The sequence below is a fragment of the Diadema antillarum genome, unplaced genomic scaffold, assembly GCF_040938485.1.
Source record: "Diadema antillarum isolate AM-2024a unplaced genomic scaffold, OU_Dant_1.0 seq00001958_RagTag, whole genome shotgun sequence".
NCBI lineage: Eukaryota > Metazoa > Echinodermata > Echinoidea > Diadematoida > Diadematidae > Diadema > Diadema antillarum.
The window spans coordinates 38,814-54,738 of NW_027272618.1; the positions used below are offsets into that span (position 1 = coordinate 38,814).

The window sequence follows — 15,925 nt, forward strand, 5'->3', positions numbered from 1 at the left end:
TTGAAATATTTTGTTGCTTCACTTGATATGCCATGCAGTATTTGGAGTTTTTCCCTGTGGCCATGTGTTAATTGTGAATAGCAGCTATCCCGCCTAACTACTGTATGTACAATCATAGTTGTGTGGCTACTGACTAGCTGCCTGGTCTTCACAATTTAAGTGAAAATAAAGATCATGAGAACTTTCTCAAAAGCAATTAATAATTTTGTGGAGTTCATCGAAGTGTGAACAAATATGTCAAGACATGATCGTTGCCATGTTCCTTTGTGAGTAGGTTGAGTCTTTCTTCTTCTTTTTTCTTCTTTAGAAAAAAGAAGATAAAGTCTGTCATATTTGTTCGTACCTGTTTTCTGTTTGTAGGTCAGTGAGGTATCTATACCACAATGACACTGTCTACAAGAAAGTGCCGCTGCTGAAGTATGTCTTGGCACCATACACCTATGACAATGGGACGAGCTACCCACCAAATGCAGGCTTTTGCAGCGGTGACAAAGATCTTTGTGGACCAAGTGGTGTAATGAGGCAAGATCCATGTCGCTATGGTAAGTTTTTCCTCTTAGTTTTGATCAACCACAAGTACATCACTTCTAGTTCTACATACATTGCTGGTGAGAAGCATTCTAATGATGTAAATAGATAAATAGCAACAAAAATGTTAAAAGATGATACTGTCATCTTTTAACTCTTTATGAGCCACGTTCGCACGTCCGACTCAGTCGACGGCATGCCAACTTCGCATATTCTGCTCAACAAACAAAGCCGCCAAGACCGATCGATAAACCGCTAATTACTGCTAATCCCGCGGCACAATGAAAGCGTTTCTCGTGCTTTTGTTCCTCTCATATACGGCTTGCATTCTATGTGGTGATTGACTATCAAGCAATGTTCCCAACTAGATTTGCTCATATATTCTAAGTTTCTGTCACAGTTTTATGTGCAAAAGTCATGCCTTTACAGTAATGTAGCAACTGGTCATTCAACAGACAAATTGAAAACAGAGTCGTCATACAATTTATATCAAAACAAAGCTTGGCATTCCTCTTTAACTTTGCCTACTATTATGCTCATCTTAACAGAAATTGAGGTTTTTTGCATATATTTGCATAATTAATTAATCTAAAATAGAAAATGCAAATTTTTTGAAAATTTAACTCAACAGTCTTGTAGATTACATTAGGCTTTATGTTCACGCAAAATTTTGCGGCGATCGCGCGATCAACGGCCGAGATCTGAAGGGGGGGCCATAATGGGCCCCCCCCCCCCCCAGGAATTCAAGCTTGCTAAATAGCCCAGGTAAGTTAGGGTTAAGGTGTTCACCTTATCAGCCCTATTAGCCAGGAAATTTACAATATGGTGGACTCTTGTTATAAAGAAGTCCTCAGGACCGGCAGTTTCTTTCGTTATATCGAAATTTTGCTATAACCGAACAAATAAACAGTAAAAAAAAAAAAATAGAGCAGATAATATTGCAGCGTGAATTTGTATTTCGTTGTAACCAGAATTTCATTGTAACTTTGTTCGTTATGATGGGAGTGCACTGTAGCATCAATAAGATTTAGCCCATTATCTTCATTAATCCACCTGACTACTTTTCCAGTAGTAGACTGTGGATACTGTGAGGTTTCGTGGTATTGTTTGAGAAAAAATTAAATTCAGTGAGTTTTTAAAGGATAAATTCCATGTTTTGTGAGCACTGGAGTTCTCTCATGAAACAGAAGTGAACTCTTTAAATGTGCCCAGTGTGTGTAAATGCATGTACTTCCTTTTTGATCAGTTGTTGAAGATTTTAGATGTTACCAGTACATGAACTATTCAGCTAATAAGGACAGTGGGTAAAAATATATTTCACATCACTTTACATTGTTGCTGTTACCAAACTCCAGATACATTAAAAAATGATGAGATAAGTCCTTGAAGCAAATTGATTACACCCACTCAAAAAAGGGAAAAAAATAAATAGAAGAGATGTTAGCAATGCAGATTGCAGGTTTATGAGGATCCTGAGACTAAAGCTAGCTAAGTTTTATTGAAGATGCTGCCAAAATTTACTAATGGAAGCTGTCCTGCTCTGCTGCAATTTGCAAACGTTTGTGGTTTTGCAGTGTCTGGAATTTTTGCATTCATCTCGATGATTTTTGAAGAGATTGAAAAAAAAGGCTAAAAAAAGATACAATATCTGTGCTATTAAAGATGGCTAAAATCTCACCATCTGTCACTCTGCTTTTCTCTTTTTCTCTTCCTTGTTACTGTTTTACAGGGAGTCCGTCAGCTATTTCAAATCCCCACTTCTTTGAGGGGGACCCAATGCTGCGTGAGGCAGTGATAGGTCTTCACCCACAGGCCTCATTACATCAGCATTACATGGAAGTAGAACCTGTAAGTACTTCTCATTATAAACCTTGTGGACTAGTACATGGGGTGGAAATTTGGTTTCACTTTGCAGAATGTGATGTGGTGTAGGAAAGTACATAAGTGTGTACTAGAATTAGAAAGATGTTAAAGGGTGTGTACAGTTCTGGTTGAGGTGAGGATTTGGCTTTTAACGTTTTGCGAGATATTCAGAAACCACTCTAAGAGATGTCAAAGAGCATGCAATTCTAAGGGGTATCAAAAGTTTATTTGATGAAAATCGGTTTTGAAATGGCTGAGATATCCAAAAACAAGGTGAAACAAAGAGATCCTAATAAAAGGCGTGGCCTGTCGCCTTCTATTATTATCACTTTTTTGGATATTTCAGCCATTTGAAAACCAGTGTTCATCAAATAAACGTTGAATCCTTCATAAAATTACATGCTCTTTCATATTTCATAAGAGGTTTCTCATTATCTCACTTAGAAATGTTCAAAACATGAATTCCCACCTCTACCAGTACTGTACAGTCCCTTTAACAATCGGCAAAGTAACAACATGAGAAATGCTCTTTGTTGTATGAGAGCAAGATGAGATTCATTTTGCAAAAATATGCACATTTCCAGTGTGCATAAAACACTATGGAGCAAAACTGATGATTTTTTTTTTCTCTTGCCTGTACAGTGTTTGTCTCCTTCAGAAGGACTTTTTTATGTGAAGAAGGCATGTGCACTGTGGATATCTTAGAATCATGCGGTAATAATGATATGTGCCATTTGAAAATTGCAACAGTCAATTAGCTTCTTGGATACATAACTATGTTTTTAATGGTATAAAAAAATGCAGTGAAAAACAAAATGTGCAGATGTCTCTTCAGCAGTTGAGTCAAGTGATAGATTTCTGTTTTGACTATGGGCTTCTCAAGCTAGATTATCGATATGGTGATCCCTCCGTTGGTCATCTTACGTCTATAGCTAGAGACATGTGCGGTCATTCACACTTTTAAAAACAACTTCAGATGCACCCTGCACACTTGATATAGAAACAGTGAAGGCTGTAAATATGACAAAATGGATTATGGCATGTACACATATTTCATACTAGTTATTTTGTGTATTCAACTATATTAGCTGTACACTTTATGGAACACCGTATTGGGAGCTCTTTCATATAATTCAAAATCAATGATTTATACCCTTTGCCGTAATTTTGCTGGCATTTCTTTGTCTTTCTCTCTGTTAGCTGATGGGAATGCCATATGTCCTGAAGATGAGACTGCAGATAAACATGAAGCTAGAACCCGTAGCTCACCTTACGTGAGTATATCCTTGGTTTGTATGGAAGGGCATTGACACTATGCAGAGTCTCTTGAGTAAATGCCCCTCTCTTTTTGTTGTTGTCTGATTATATGAAGCTTTATTGCATGAATGTGTCTCCTTAGTTTTGGAAAGTATTTGGAGTAGACGCAATGCATAATACATTGTTTGTTATGTTCATGTGCATTGAGATTGTAAACAATTTCAGGTTTGTGTTTTGGTTTTTTTCCCCTTGCAGTTTAACCTGTAATCTGGCGTGATTTTGAGCTGGGTTGCATATGAAATCATATGACAATGATACATAACCTGATGAAAATATAGTCACAATTGTTTTACTTAAAATATTAAAAGTAATGAATAAAGATCCTCCTCTTGATCTTGATGTCTTTCTTCAAGCATCATTGGAATGTCTCAAGACTTTGAACAGCTGCAAGCTATAAATTTGTACCGAAATAGAAATGAAAAAAACAAAGGACAGTTGGGCAACATTCCTTGAATACCTTCCCGGAATATATGCTTGGCTTCAGCAGTTGTACTGTTGTAAATCTTAGAAAACAGGCAGTGGACCCTTTCAAATGGCAGGTAGGAAAAAAGACGGAACTAGAAAAGCACTCCGAGAGCGCAGACCTCCGCCACGCAGTTACTTTCCACCGATGATCTTGCTCTTCCATAGAGATCAGTGATTTCCATGGAATATGGAAGCCTTTTATGCCTTTATGTCATAAACCCTCAGATGCGCGGCGCGTCTCGCCTCAGCAGAAACTAGAGCACGCACTTTAGTGCGCGCATGATAACTTTAAAAATGCGCAGCTAGAACTCCCAAGATCATTGACCCTACGTGGCAAAATATCGAAAATCCTTCATAAAACCCATAAAGATTTCCGGATCACTACCAAAATTTAATCATCTATTCCTTGTGTCATTCTCAACCTTTGCTGCAAGTTTCACCCAAATCCATGTACAAGTTTTTGAGTTATTTTGCACACGGACAAACAAACAAACTAACTAACTAACTAACTAACAAACCAACCAACGGTAACAAAAACATAACCTCCTTCCTTGGCGGAGGTAATAATGATGATAAAAATGTACGCCTCTGGAACCAGGCTACAAATAGCTTATGGCAGAAATTGTTGGCAAAATTGGCCTTTTGTTGAGATATGCTTGGTGCCAATGAGCAGCATACCTGCTGTAATGAGTAGAGAATATGGCAGGCTAGTGCAATACTGCGCCTGTAAATTGATAATCAGCCGTCAAATTTATCACTGCCGTTACTGATGGTCTTTCACAAGTATTCCAATGTCCACAAAACTTTTCACTGTAGAGTGCAATTGACAATACATAGCAGATGTAGATAATGTATGTCATATTCTATCGCTCTGCCTATAAGAATCTTCAGTGTCCATGGGATTCCTCATATCTCTTGAGAGTTCATCAGTTTTACTTCAATACTTCTAAGATTGTGTTCTCTCTTGGAGGTCATATTAGTCATAAACTGACTGTTACTTGAATTTGTTACCTCTTTAGGAAACATGTACTGTGATTGTGTAGAGTCACTTGATAGGTTGCAAGTAAGGGTCAAGAGTCTCTCAGGACAACAGTATCATAATGTCAGTGCCAGTGCTGTTGTAGTCAGTGATAATCTTTCAATGGGCTCTGATGGGGTCAGTGTCCCACCACCGAGACATGCTGTCCACGATGGTGACCTGATAGTAGTGGACTCTGCTGTAATAGCATCCTGAGATGGTCAGACATTCATCTGGTATGTAATAACAACCCCGGGCTATCTCTTTCTGTTCCTGTGAGTGTCTAACATATCAAGAGAATGAGGTCACGGCAAGCAACACAGCCTGTGTGGAGAATGTGCCTCTTTACAGTTAGCCATGTTAGTACAGTGACCTGTTCTTGAGGTAAATTACTTTAATCTGTTTGCATTCGCTGGCTTTATCTACAAAATTCGAAGTCATCCCTGATGGGGTCACAGGAAAGGTAAATATTTGACAATTGGCTTTACCTCCTTGTGAGTTTGATTTGCGACTCGTGTGCTACTGTTATGCAGCCCTGATATGGTTTGTTTTTCTTTTCTTTTGTTTTCTATGGTTGGCAATGCAGGGAGGTGAAAAAAGTGCCAGATATGATGTTCCCGGTATTATGGTTTGAACAGGTGAGTAATGGTAATCAGAATTGTAAATCCTTTTCTAAAGAATGAGTCATGTTGAAATATAAAATGCAATGCTGTTTGATGTTTGAATTGACACAGAACAGTTAAAATCAGACAGACAAAGTGATAGAAATTCCATTAGAATTCACTGAGAAAGAAGAAAATGGGGAAAGTGAGGACTTTTTATGGGGTTAAAGTTTAAAGTTGCTTAATTACTGACCAAGACACAAAATCCACATTGTATTGGCATACAAACCCATTGGAGTGTTGAGAAGTGATAATCTCATGATTTCGTCTAATTTGCATGTGCATGTGGTTTCAACTTATGTCACTGTTTCAAGTAAGCAATGGAAACTTTAGAATTTATAACTGTCGATTTACGTCTGAGTTTAATGACATTCTGCCACTCACTGTTTTATTTTTATTTCACTCTAAACAATCAGTGTTAAAATGGAGTGGCTAAGCAGTTTCAAGATTTCATGGGGGAACTGCTTACTCTGCAGTTATGGCCACATAGTTTTGTTTTGTGAAAATAATTCTTCTTTCTTGATAGTTAAGGATTGTAATTATATATTACTGTAGGTTTGATAGATATCTGTGGAGCAATTGGGCAAGTAGTATCGTAGGACCCTGCTTTCTTTGTCCTTATCGAGTGCATCATCCCTGTTGAATGCATCCATCAAAGCTGCCAAATGCCACTTGGCAGATGCAGGACTCCTGGATAAGGCATCAATCTCCAGTCTTAGGAATACCTAGCACAGAAACCTTCTGCCATTCTATTTTGCAGTGTGAATATAAATATATAGTATAATCTTAGGACTTACAAAATGGATGTATTTCTTCTTTCCATTATGGCTCAATATGTTAATGATACCTTTGAATATTTTCTGCTGAAGAATATTCCAAATTAGTCGCTAGACCTCCATCACATGTACGTATTGTAATTCTAAGGCTTTTAATTTTCATGAGCTTTATATTAGCATTGAAACATTGTATTGTGCTCTGTAGAAATGAGAGACTAATTTTGTCTTTATTATGATAGTAATTATTATTACAGTTGTTATTATTATTATTATTATTATTATTATTATTATCATTATTATTATTATTGTTATTATTATTGTTAGTGTTATCAGTCATTAAACTTGTACAATGGAGGAGAAGTTTAGGACACTGCTCACATAACCTTTATTAGAATCTTCAATCGCAACATGTCAAGGTATTCCTCACACTCTAGACGACAATATGTCAATTGTATATCTCCTTTCATGTCGCGATCTTTCTGATTTTTTTTGTGTGTGGAAGTATTGACTGTTTTGATATCATCCAACAAGTACTCCTTAAACCCTAGAAAGACTAGGGGAAGGGGGCATCATGGAGTGAAACATGTACGAGGTGAAGCCGAGTGCATGATGCACAACATTCTGAATACCTGAGAGTGCACTGCATCTCCACTAATGTCACAAACTTAAACCTATGCATCATTTGGTTCATAAACAGAGCGAAAATTAGCAACATTTTTCCTGTATCTTTATGGGTAAATGCCAATTCAGCTACTTGTACAACTTGCTCAAAAGCAAAGATGTCCGAAGATGCTCGTCCCAAACACTATACATTGTGTGCACTCAGCAAACATTGTACACAGTAGCAGGTCCATACCTGCACAAGGCTGGCAGGTGGCACAAACTAGAAAGTTGCTTACAGAAATAGGTGATTGAGAGCACATAGAGTAGAGCTTAATGCGCTTGTAACAAGTGATTGAGTGCACACTGTATACATTGTGACGTCAGAGACCGTGCAGTTATGATTTCTCTGTAATGTCTTATAGGATAACACGCCGTGCTGTCCTGATTTTTCATTGAACATTTTTTGCACACTTTTTGTGCACAGCCTTGCATGTTAGTAAGAAAATAAAAAATGCACATGTGACTCATTTCAGTGCTTATTGGCTACATTCTTGAACCCATTGTATAATGTAGGATTTGTATGATCAAACCAGTATCTTTCACAATTAATTTCTGTCATAAGAATTACACTGGAGCCATACGAGTGTATCAGTGATTTTTTTCCCCTCCCCACATGTTTTTTTGCCCAAAACAGAGTGTGGAGGCAGATGATCGAATAGTTGGATACTATGAGAAAGGATTCGTCCTGACTTCTTACATCGCCTTTATCATTGAGTGGTTGATGTTTAGCATTGGGATTGTGGTGTTTGTGGCTTCTGTCATCTCATTTGGGCGAAGGATTGCGTACCCCAAGACAGTACCAGAGGAGGAAAAGGTTAGTGTCCAGCTTGTAACATTTATCCTGTAAAGTATGTTACATTTAAGTTTTTTTCGTCAATTTAAGATTGTGTGGCTGTTTCATGTGTGTGTGGGTAGAAGGGGGATGGGGGAGGGGTTAGGGTAAAGGTAGATTTGGTTCAAGCATATGCAGTGACCTGTGATCCACAATAGCCCCTGTGATGTGTGATGAGCTAAAGGTGTCAAGGAACTTCCATCAGAGCATTGAATAAGATCTATCTACAATGTAGACATGCCTTTGTTTGCTTCATTTGGCGTGGCATATTTTACTTGCCTTTCTCTTTGCCTCTAATAGTGTTGTGTTGTTTGGATTCATGAGCTTAACTATTAGTAACCCCTCCCCCGTCCAGGTGAATTTTGCATTGTATATCTCTATGAAGTAATGATTTTGCCCTGAGTTTGGTCCTGACTGTTCTAAGCAAGTTCTTTCTTTTGTATTATTTTGATGAGAAAATGATAGTCCCTGTCAAAAAAGAAAGACAAAAAGAAAATAGTTGTTTTCGTTTGGTTTTATAATTTGATGAATTTTAACAAAAGGTGAAGGTTTAGGAGTCTGATGCATTTTCAGATCTGCCATTTACCAAGAATGGACACCAGAGTTACAACAAAGAAGTTATATACTCATTTACTGTAGAGGGCGAACTTTGTAATACAAATACATGTATGTATGTCTGTGATTACAAGCATTAAGGTGGCCACTTTTTTTTTTTTCAACTTTGTTTTCCCAATTCACATGCTGCTTCCTATACCAAATACATGCATAATAATAAATAGTACATTATGGGAAAAAAATCAACATAGAAAACTATGGTATAACATAAGAGCTTGCCATTTGCTTACATGAAAATCTAGACGATTCTTTTTCATAGCTATGATACGTTCTGCATTTTCCAAATGCTTCATAGAAAACAGAAACAGACTTTGAGTTGGAATGATATTTTTTATTTCACAAGAAAATATTAGATATTTTGCATAATAGATATTGTATTCACGAAATATCCTCTTTCAGCATGTAAAGTTCCAAAACATATTTCCTCATCTGTAAACATAACATTATGGACATTTTAGCTTTGAGCCAAGAAAATACTTCATACCAGAAAGATGACACATGGGTACATTTCAGAAATAAACGTATTAATGTCTGGGGATGAGAGTCCCAAAAATTACAAATTGAAGAATCACTGATACCTATTTTGCATAGATAATGTTGAGTTGTGATTTTTTTTATGTATGAACTTAAATTGAAAATTACGAATTCTATTCTCTATAGATCAAAGAAAAACTGAAAACAAGACTTCCATAACAAAGAGTCTTGTATTTAAAGTTCCACAGTAAACCAGTTTCCCATTTTACTTGATGGTCTGTCTCCTGAGAGTGTGGTTTTATGTTTTTTTTTTACAAAGTATGGGTAACAAAATTTTGAAACTCTTTTGGCTTTAAGAAAATTGTTCAGCAGAAGATCACAAGGATTTGAAAGTAATACAACATTTTGACAATTTATATTTTGTTTTATGGTGAATTTTCATTCTCGAGGAATTGCATATACTATTGAAAAATAAATAAAAAAATAACCCTGGATTAAATTTCTGTAATATTTGGTCACAATTCATAAATGAACCATCAGGGTTGATAATATCTCATATGTATTAAAGTCATATTTGATTCAAATAAATTTCTAGAAAAAATAGGCTGACCATCAATTGAAATATGGGAATTGAACAATAATGGCTGTGAAACAATATCCTTAAATTTGACTGGATTGTGGTACTTGTAATGACACCATGCAATAAGAACATCTTACCAAAAAATGTCAACATTTTCATTTAGAATAAGGTGTCCAGGTGAGAGATTCCATTTAAAGAACATATCACCGCCCATAGTTTTTACATACATTCTAAGAAAAACTTTATGTTTACTCTCATTTTCTTTATCAAGGTACCTCCTTACCCAAGTTATTTTCATACCGGAGGTAAAAGATTGTAGATGCGGCATTTTCAGACCACTCTCATCATAATCATGATATAACAAAGAATGTTTTATCTTATCATTCTTATAACTCCATAAAAACCCCGAAAATAATTTTTGAAACTCAACAAAAAAAGATGGATGAGGATTTGGCAATATTCTCAAAGGATAAATCAATTTGTGAATTATTAAGGATTTTATAATAACAATTTTCCATACAGTGTCAAAGATCTACAATTCCACAAATTCAAAAGTGCTCTTATTTGTGCAATTTTAGGTCTGAAATTCAAATCATAATAATTGATACAATCAGCGAGGGGGATCTTTATTCCTAGATACATAAAAAAATCCATCGGCCAAATAAATAGAAACGTCTCGACACAATATTTCTGAAAAACCTCCAAGCCTGACTACATTACATTTATCAAGGTTTATTTTTAAGCCTGACATTTGTCTAAAACTATCCAACACTCTAAGATATTGTCTAGATTCAATTCATTTGGCTTCAAAAACATAATTGTGTCGTCTTCATATTGACATATTTTCACCTCCATATTGTATATCTTTAATCCCTTTATTTCCTCATTTTGTTGCATTAAACAGCCAAGTAACTCAACTGCAGTTATAAAAAGATATGGAGATAAAGGACAACCTTGTCTCACTCCACGTTGTATATCAAACGATTTCGAAGAAAACCCATTATTTATTCCGCAACCCTCAATTTTGCAGTATAGCAGTTTGACCCACTGAATAAAGGACTGATCAAAACCAGAGGTATAAACATAATATAAGACATCCCAATCTAACACATCAAAGGCTTTTTCAAAATCAGTGCTTAAAGCAATACCTTCCATGTTATACCTTTTACAGTAATGTTTAATATCAATGAACAACCATATAATTTCTTCTATTTATCTACCTTTAAGGAAACCATATTGATCCCTCCTTATTATACAGTATTACATGTAGGTAAAACCTTTTTAAGTCTGGGAGAGAAGTTTTGCTAAAATCTTGTAGTCATTATCAAGAAGTGATATTGGATGCCAGTTCTTTAAAAGTAACAGGTCTTTACCTTTTTTTTTTAAATCAAAGTTATAATGCTCCTTTGCATTGAATGTGGAAGAGATTTGGAGAGATTTTTCCTCCAAACATTTATTGTACATAGAACATAACAAATCTTTAAAATGTTTTGTAAAACTCAATGGGTAAACCATCAGAGCCCGATGTTTTATCATTTGCAAACGACAGTATATTTTCATTACACTCTTTCTCTGAAATCTCTCCCCCAGTCACGTTCTTCATTCTGATGCAGTGTAGGTAACACCAAGTTTTTAATGGTATCAACATCTAACTTTTTCAGATCGTCTTTGGTATATAACCGGAGAAAGAATATCCTTTCTTCTTCAAGAATATCTGTTGCATCGGTTAAGATGGCATTGTTAGCACATAATCGAGAAATACACTTCTGTTGAAAATTTCTCTTTTCCAAATCAAACAATGCACAACGTCTTCCTGTAATTCTTCATATTCCCTTTCTTTACTTTTGAGATCATTCAATAACACACTGTCGTCCTTCAAATTATCTATATTACACAATTCATTAATTTCTGATTCTGATTTACTCAATCTTTTCTGATGATCACTTTTATTTTGTTTTGAAATTTGAATACACTTTTGTCTTACTTTATATTTCAAATATTCCCAAGTCTTTATTGGGTTCAAATATTTGTTTTCAGTCAAAACTGAATCTACTACATTTTGCATCTTTTCCACATTTTTCGCAGAAGCTAAAAATAGATGTGTTGAGTTTCCAAAATCCCAGCCCCCGCTTTGCGACGGACTTCATTAACATCAATGAAATCAAAGAATGGTCTGTTTTATATCCAAAGCGGATATCACATTTTACAACTGAAGTGGTTAAGCTTTGAGATATCAAAAAAAAAATCAATACGACTTCCCATCTTACTGTCATGAGACATCCAAGTGTATTTCAATATTGATAAATTAAAGGATCTCCATATAGCAATCAAATCAAAAGCTAACATTATATCAGTTATGGCCTTGAAGCATCGTGGATGATTGTGCATCAAATTCAAAAATTTATCTAACTTATCATCTATTATTGTGTTAAAATCACCACCAATTACATATGGTTCTTCCCCGTGTATTGCAAGGAGTTTATGTCGATCAGTTAAAAAACTATCGTTGTCATTATTGGGGCCATAATTATTGCTGAGTGTTAACAAATTTGCATTTAATTTCAAGATGACCAACAATATTCTACCATTGTCATCTCAAACAGTGTTCACTATTTCAAAAGTTGCAGAAGGTTTCAGAGGCATACATACTCCTTCACTGTCAGGTCGGCCATGGTTGAAAATGATTTTATATCCCCATTCTTGACACCATTGGCATGATAGAATAATTTGATAGGTTTTTTAACAGTTTAATTTTTTTTAACTGAATGTTCTATAATCATGCATGTACTTTTATTCTGTACGCATGGCACTATTAGTCTGCAGACTTACTGTTATGCTTCCTTTGATTTGCAATAAAACCGAGTTGAATGAATGAATGAATGAACCATCCTTTTTTGTAAATCTGATGTGGAATGGGTTTCTTGTAGGAAAATTACATGATAGTCTGAATTTCTTATCTAATTAAAAACAGACTTAAAAGTCAAGGTGGCCATTTAGTAGTAGCGGATTTTGCCCTGTGCATGTGCTCTGCGTTCAGAAGGAACTTTTTTTTGAAGGGTGTACTTTTGAACTTTTTGGAAATCTGCTCTCCTTGATTTGGCTGCTCCTTGGCTGCTCCTATGCTAGTAAGGAGCACTGTCTGCCATGAGGGGTAAGCCTAGCACCTCACGTTGCACCATGCACTCATAGAGCATGCATACACAGCTTGTGCGGAGCAAGCGCTTTGGTACCTACTCGTATACCATATATAAAACTTCTTTGAGATACAATTATCACTTCTATGTATAGAAAAGTATTGTCAGTACATCAAGCATTTTTGTACGTGTAACTAACATTGTGGGTGGTTGGGTTTTGTTTTTGACATTTTGATCTTCTTTTCTTTTTCTTGTTCTTTTTGTCGAGCCCACTGGAGGTGTGGGAAGACTAAGGGATCGCCTGCGGCGTCTGTCCGTCCGTCGTCCGTCCGTAATGCTACAAAAACTTGAATAACTCTCTACTGAGGACTTTCATTTCAATCAAACTTGGAGGGAAGAGTGGATATATAAAGTTACACATTTCACCAAACACGAAGGTCACCTCAATGTCAAAGGTCACAGGCAGAGTTCAATGAACTCTAGGGCCCAATGTTAAGTTTTTTCGGTGCGTTTCGATTATGGCTCATAACTTTTTATGCATATGTCCGCTTGTGACCAAACTTGGATGGTAGATGCCCTTGGGGAGTTGAAGGTTACTACAAGGTCAAAGGTCACAGACAGGGGTCAACAAACTTTTAGGGCCCAATGTTAAGTCTTTACGGCGCGTTTCGATTATGGCTCATAACTTTTGATCCCTAGGTCCATTTGTGACCAGACTTGGGTGGTAGATGTCCCTTGGGGAGTTGAAGGTCATCATAAGGTCAAAGGTCACAGACAGGGGTCAACGAACTTTTAGGGCCCAATGTTAAGTTTTTACGGCGCGTTTCGATTATGGCTCATAACTTTTGATCCCTTTGTCCGTTTGTGACCCAAACTTGGATGATAAATGTGCCTTGGGGAGTTGAAGGTCACCACCAGGTCAAAGGTCATAGGCGGGTCAATGAACTTCCGAGAGTTAGAAAAACAATTTCTTCTACGCTAATGGGCAAGACACAATTTGGCACTTGCCTTGTTTGGTAGTGTGCACCTGCAGCAGTTATTTTTGATGTATACTTCTGCTTTTATGTATATATATTTTTTTCCTTTCCTTGTATCACTCTTTAGAATGCTAAGGTAATCAATGCTGCTCTGGAAAATGGATCATACATTCCTGAGGCTTAAAAAGGAGAAAGTTCATCAACTTCAACTGCTCTTCCATTCAAAATGAAGTCCAAACTGACCTGTTTTGCTGGCTGACTGTAAAGGACTTTATGGCATTACACCCAAGGAGATACAACTATCCTCATCTAGGTGTATTTATGTATAAAACACAGCTATGAAATTAATATGCACTGCTGGTGAAGGAGGCCCAGTCAGCAGAGATAATATGAATTCCAGGTCAGAGTGACTACACAGTACTCGTAGTGTGGACACACTGTGTAGTGTACTCGTTGGTCAATGTGACGGCATTTTCTGCTTTATTACTGATGGGACAGGGTAGCAGTGCACCATGCTGTTGTGACTGTGACTTCTATGACTGTGGTGCTTTCTCAGTCAGAGTGACTAATCATGCTTCTTGTTAGTCAGAGTGACTCATGCTTGCTGTTCATGTGCACCTGGAGGAGAGCCACCATCTAACGGACACATTCTGGTCCACAGAGTAGATGTCACATCAACATGTTACATGTGAGAATGCTCCTTGCGGTAAAATGTGCCATGTAGTTGTATCATCTTGATTTTCTCTTAGTAACATTTTACTAAAGCCATAGGTCCCCACATTTCCATTTGGGGATATTTACATTGTTACTTTTTACATTGTATGCCTCCGCCCTAAGGGTACCGGAGGCATTATTTTTTTTTTTATTTGATCATCAAAAAACGAAACAAAAACAAAAACGAAAGAGAGATACACATATTCTTCAGCCCACCTCTGTAACAAAGAAACGGAATAACGGACAGATTTAGATTTGTATTCAATTGCTTTTAAGAACAACAACCAAAGGTTTTGCCAATTAATGTTCAGTATTTGGTCATACTCTGTAAGCTAATGAGACTATGATTTTTCAAGTCCCCGCCCCCCCCTTTGCCTGCCTGATCTCTGTACTTCATTCCTCAACTACATTGATGTGGGATAAATTTAGAGCGTACTTTGAAGTGCCAGTGATTAAGTAAAAGATACCTTTCAAGATTTTTTAGTGTGACTTGGTTCCTGATCTGCACAGAATGTATGTGTATGCATACATTCCTTGTAGCATGTGACGATTTTTTTTTTTAGATAGTGTAGTGATGAAATTAAGTATTTTTCATATGCTGTTGTCCATGTCATATTTCATTTCAATCTTTCATGTTAAGGTTTTGCCATGGCTACCTGTATTCTCATCATTGCAGTGTGTGAGATATCCGTTTTTTTTTTTTTTTTAAATAAAATCTTTTGTATTCTTTTGTACAGCAACGAGAGAATGGTGCTCACATTGATGCAAATTTTGGTGCAGTATTATCGTAAAGATCATTACTTTAATAGGTAGTCTGCATTGTTTGATTTTATCTGACAAACTTGGTGTCTTTTTTAGTATTAAGTTAACCAGCAAACTGCACTCCTGATGTGCATGAATTTCATTAACTGCCAGACAAGGTAGAATTCTCTCAGTCATTCTAAGGGAGCATTGAGTTGATGAAATGTGTTGCATAGATGACTCCCCGATTTGTGTGGAGTCAATTTTGCAATGGATGCTGATTTACTGCTTCTTCTGTTCATGCTGCTCTGTACCCTTCGCAGCGCAGATCAGATGTTGTTTGACCCCGTGTCTAATAAAAGTACAAGCTTCCCACAATGCCTGTGCATAATTTTATGCACAATAGGGCAAAAAAATTTGTGAAAGTCTGTGCCATCTCCACACAATCAATAAAGGAATACTGGAGTATATCCTAAATTGTGTTTTGAGCCAATTGGCAGAAGAAAAAGAAGTAAGGGGAAAAAATGCAGGCACAATGATGCTAGTTTCCACAATTCCATAAATGA

The 15,925-nt window shown here is 36.5% G+C and overlaps 1 protein-coding gene across 1 annotated transcript in view; it reads left to right on the forward strand.

Moving 5' to 3' along the window:
* Window positions 1–15,561, forward strand: part of LOC139713414 (scavenger receptor class B member 1-like) — a 36,326-nt gene extending 20,765 nt beyond the window's left edge. The window contains exons 7-12 of the mRNA XM_071625148.1: window positions 361–542; window positions 2,258–2,376; window positions 3,592–3,665; window positions 5,778–5,829; window positions 7,927–8,106; window positions 14,032–15,561. Of these exons, the coding sequence (XP_071481249.1) occupies window positions 361–542; window positions 2,258–2,376; window positions 3,592–3,665; window positions 5,778–5,829; window positions 7,927–8,106; window positions 14,032–14,088 (664 nt within the window). The 3' untranslated portion in view covers window positions 14,089–15,561. The remainder of the gene's footprint in view (window positions 1–360; window positions 543–2,257; window positions 2,377–3,591; window positions 3,666–5,777; window positions 5,830–7,926; window positions 8,107–14,031) is intronic.
* The last annotated feature ends 364 nt before the right edge of the window (window positions 15,562–15,925 follow it).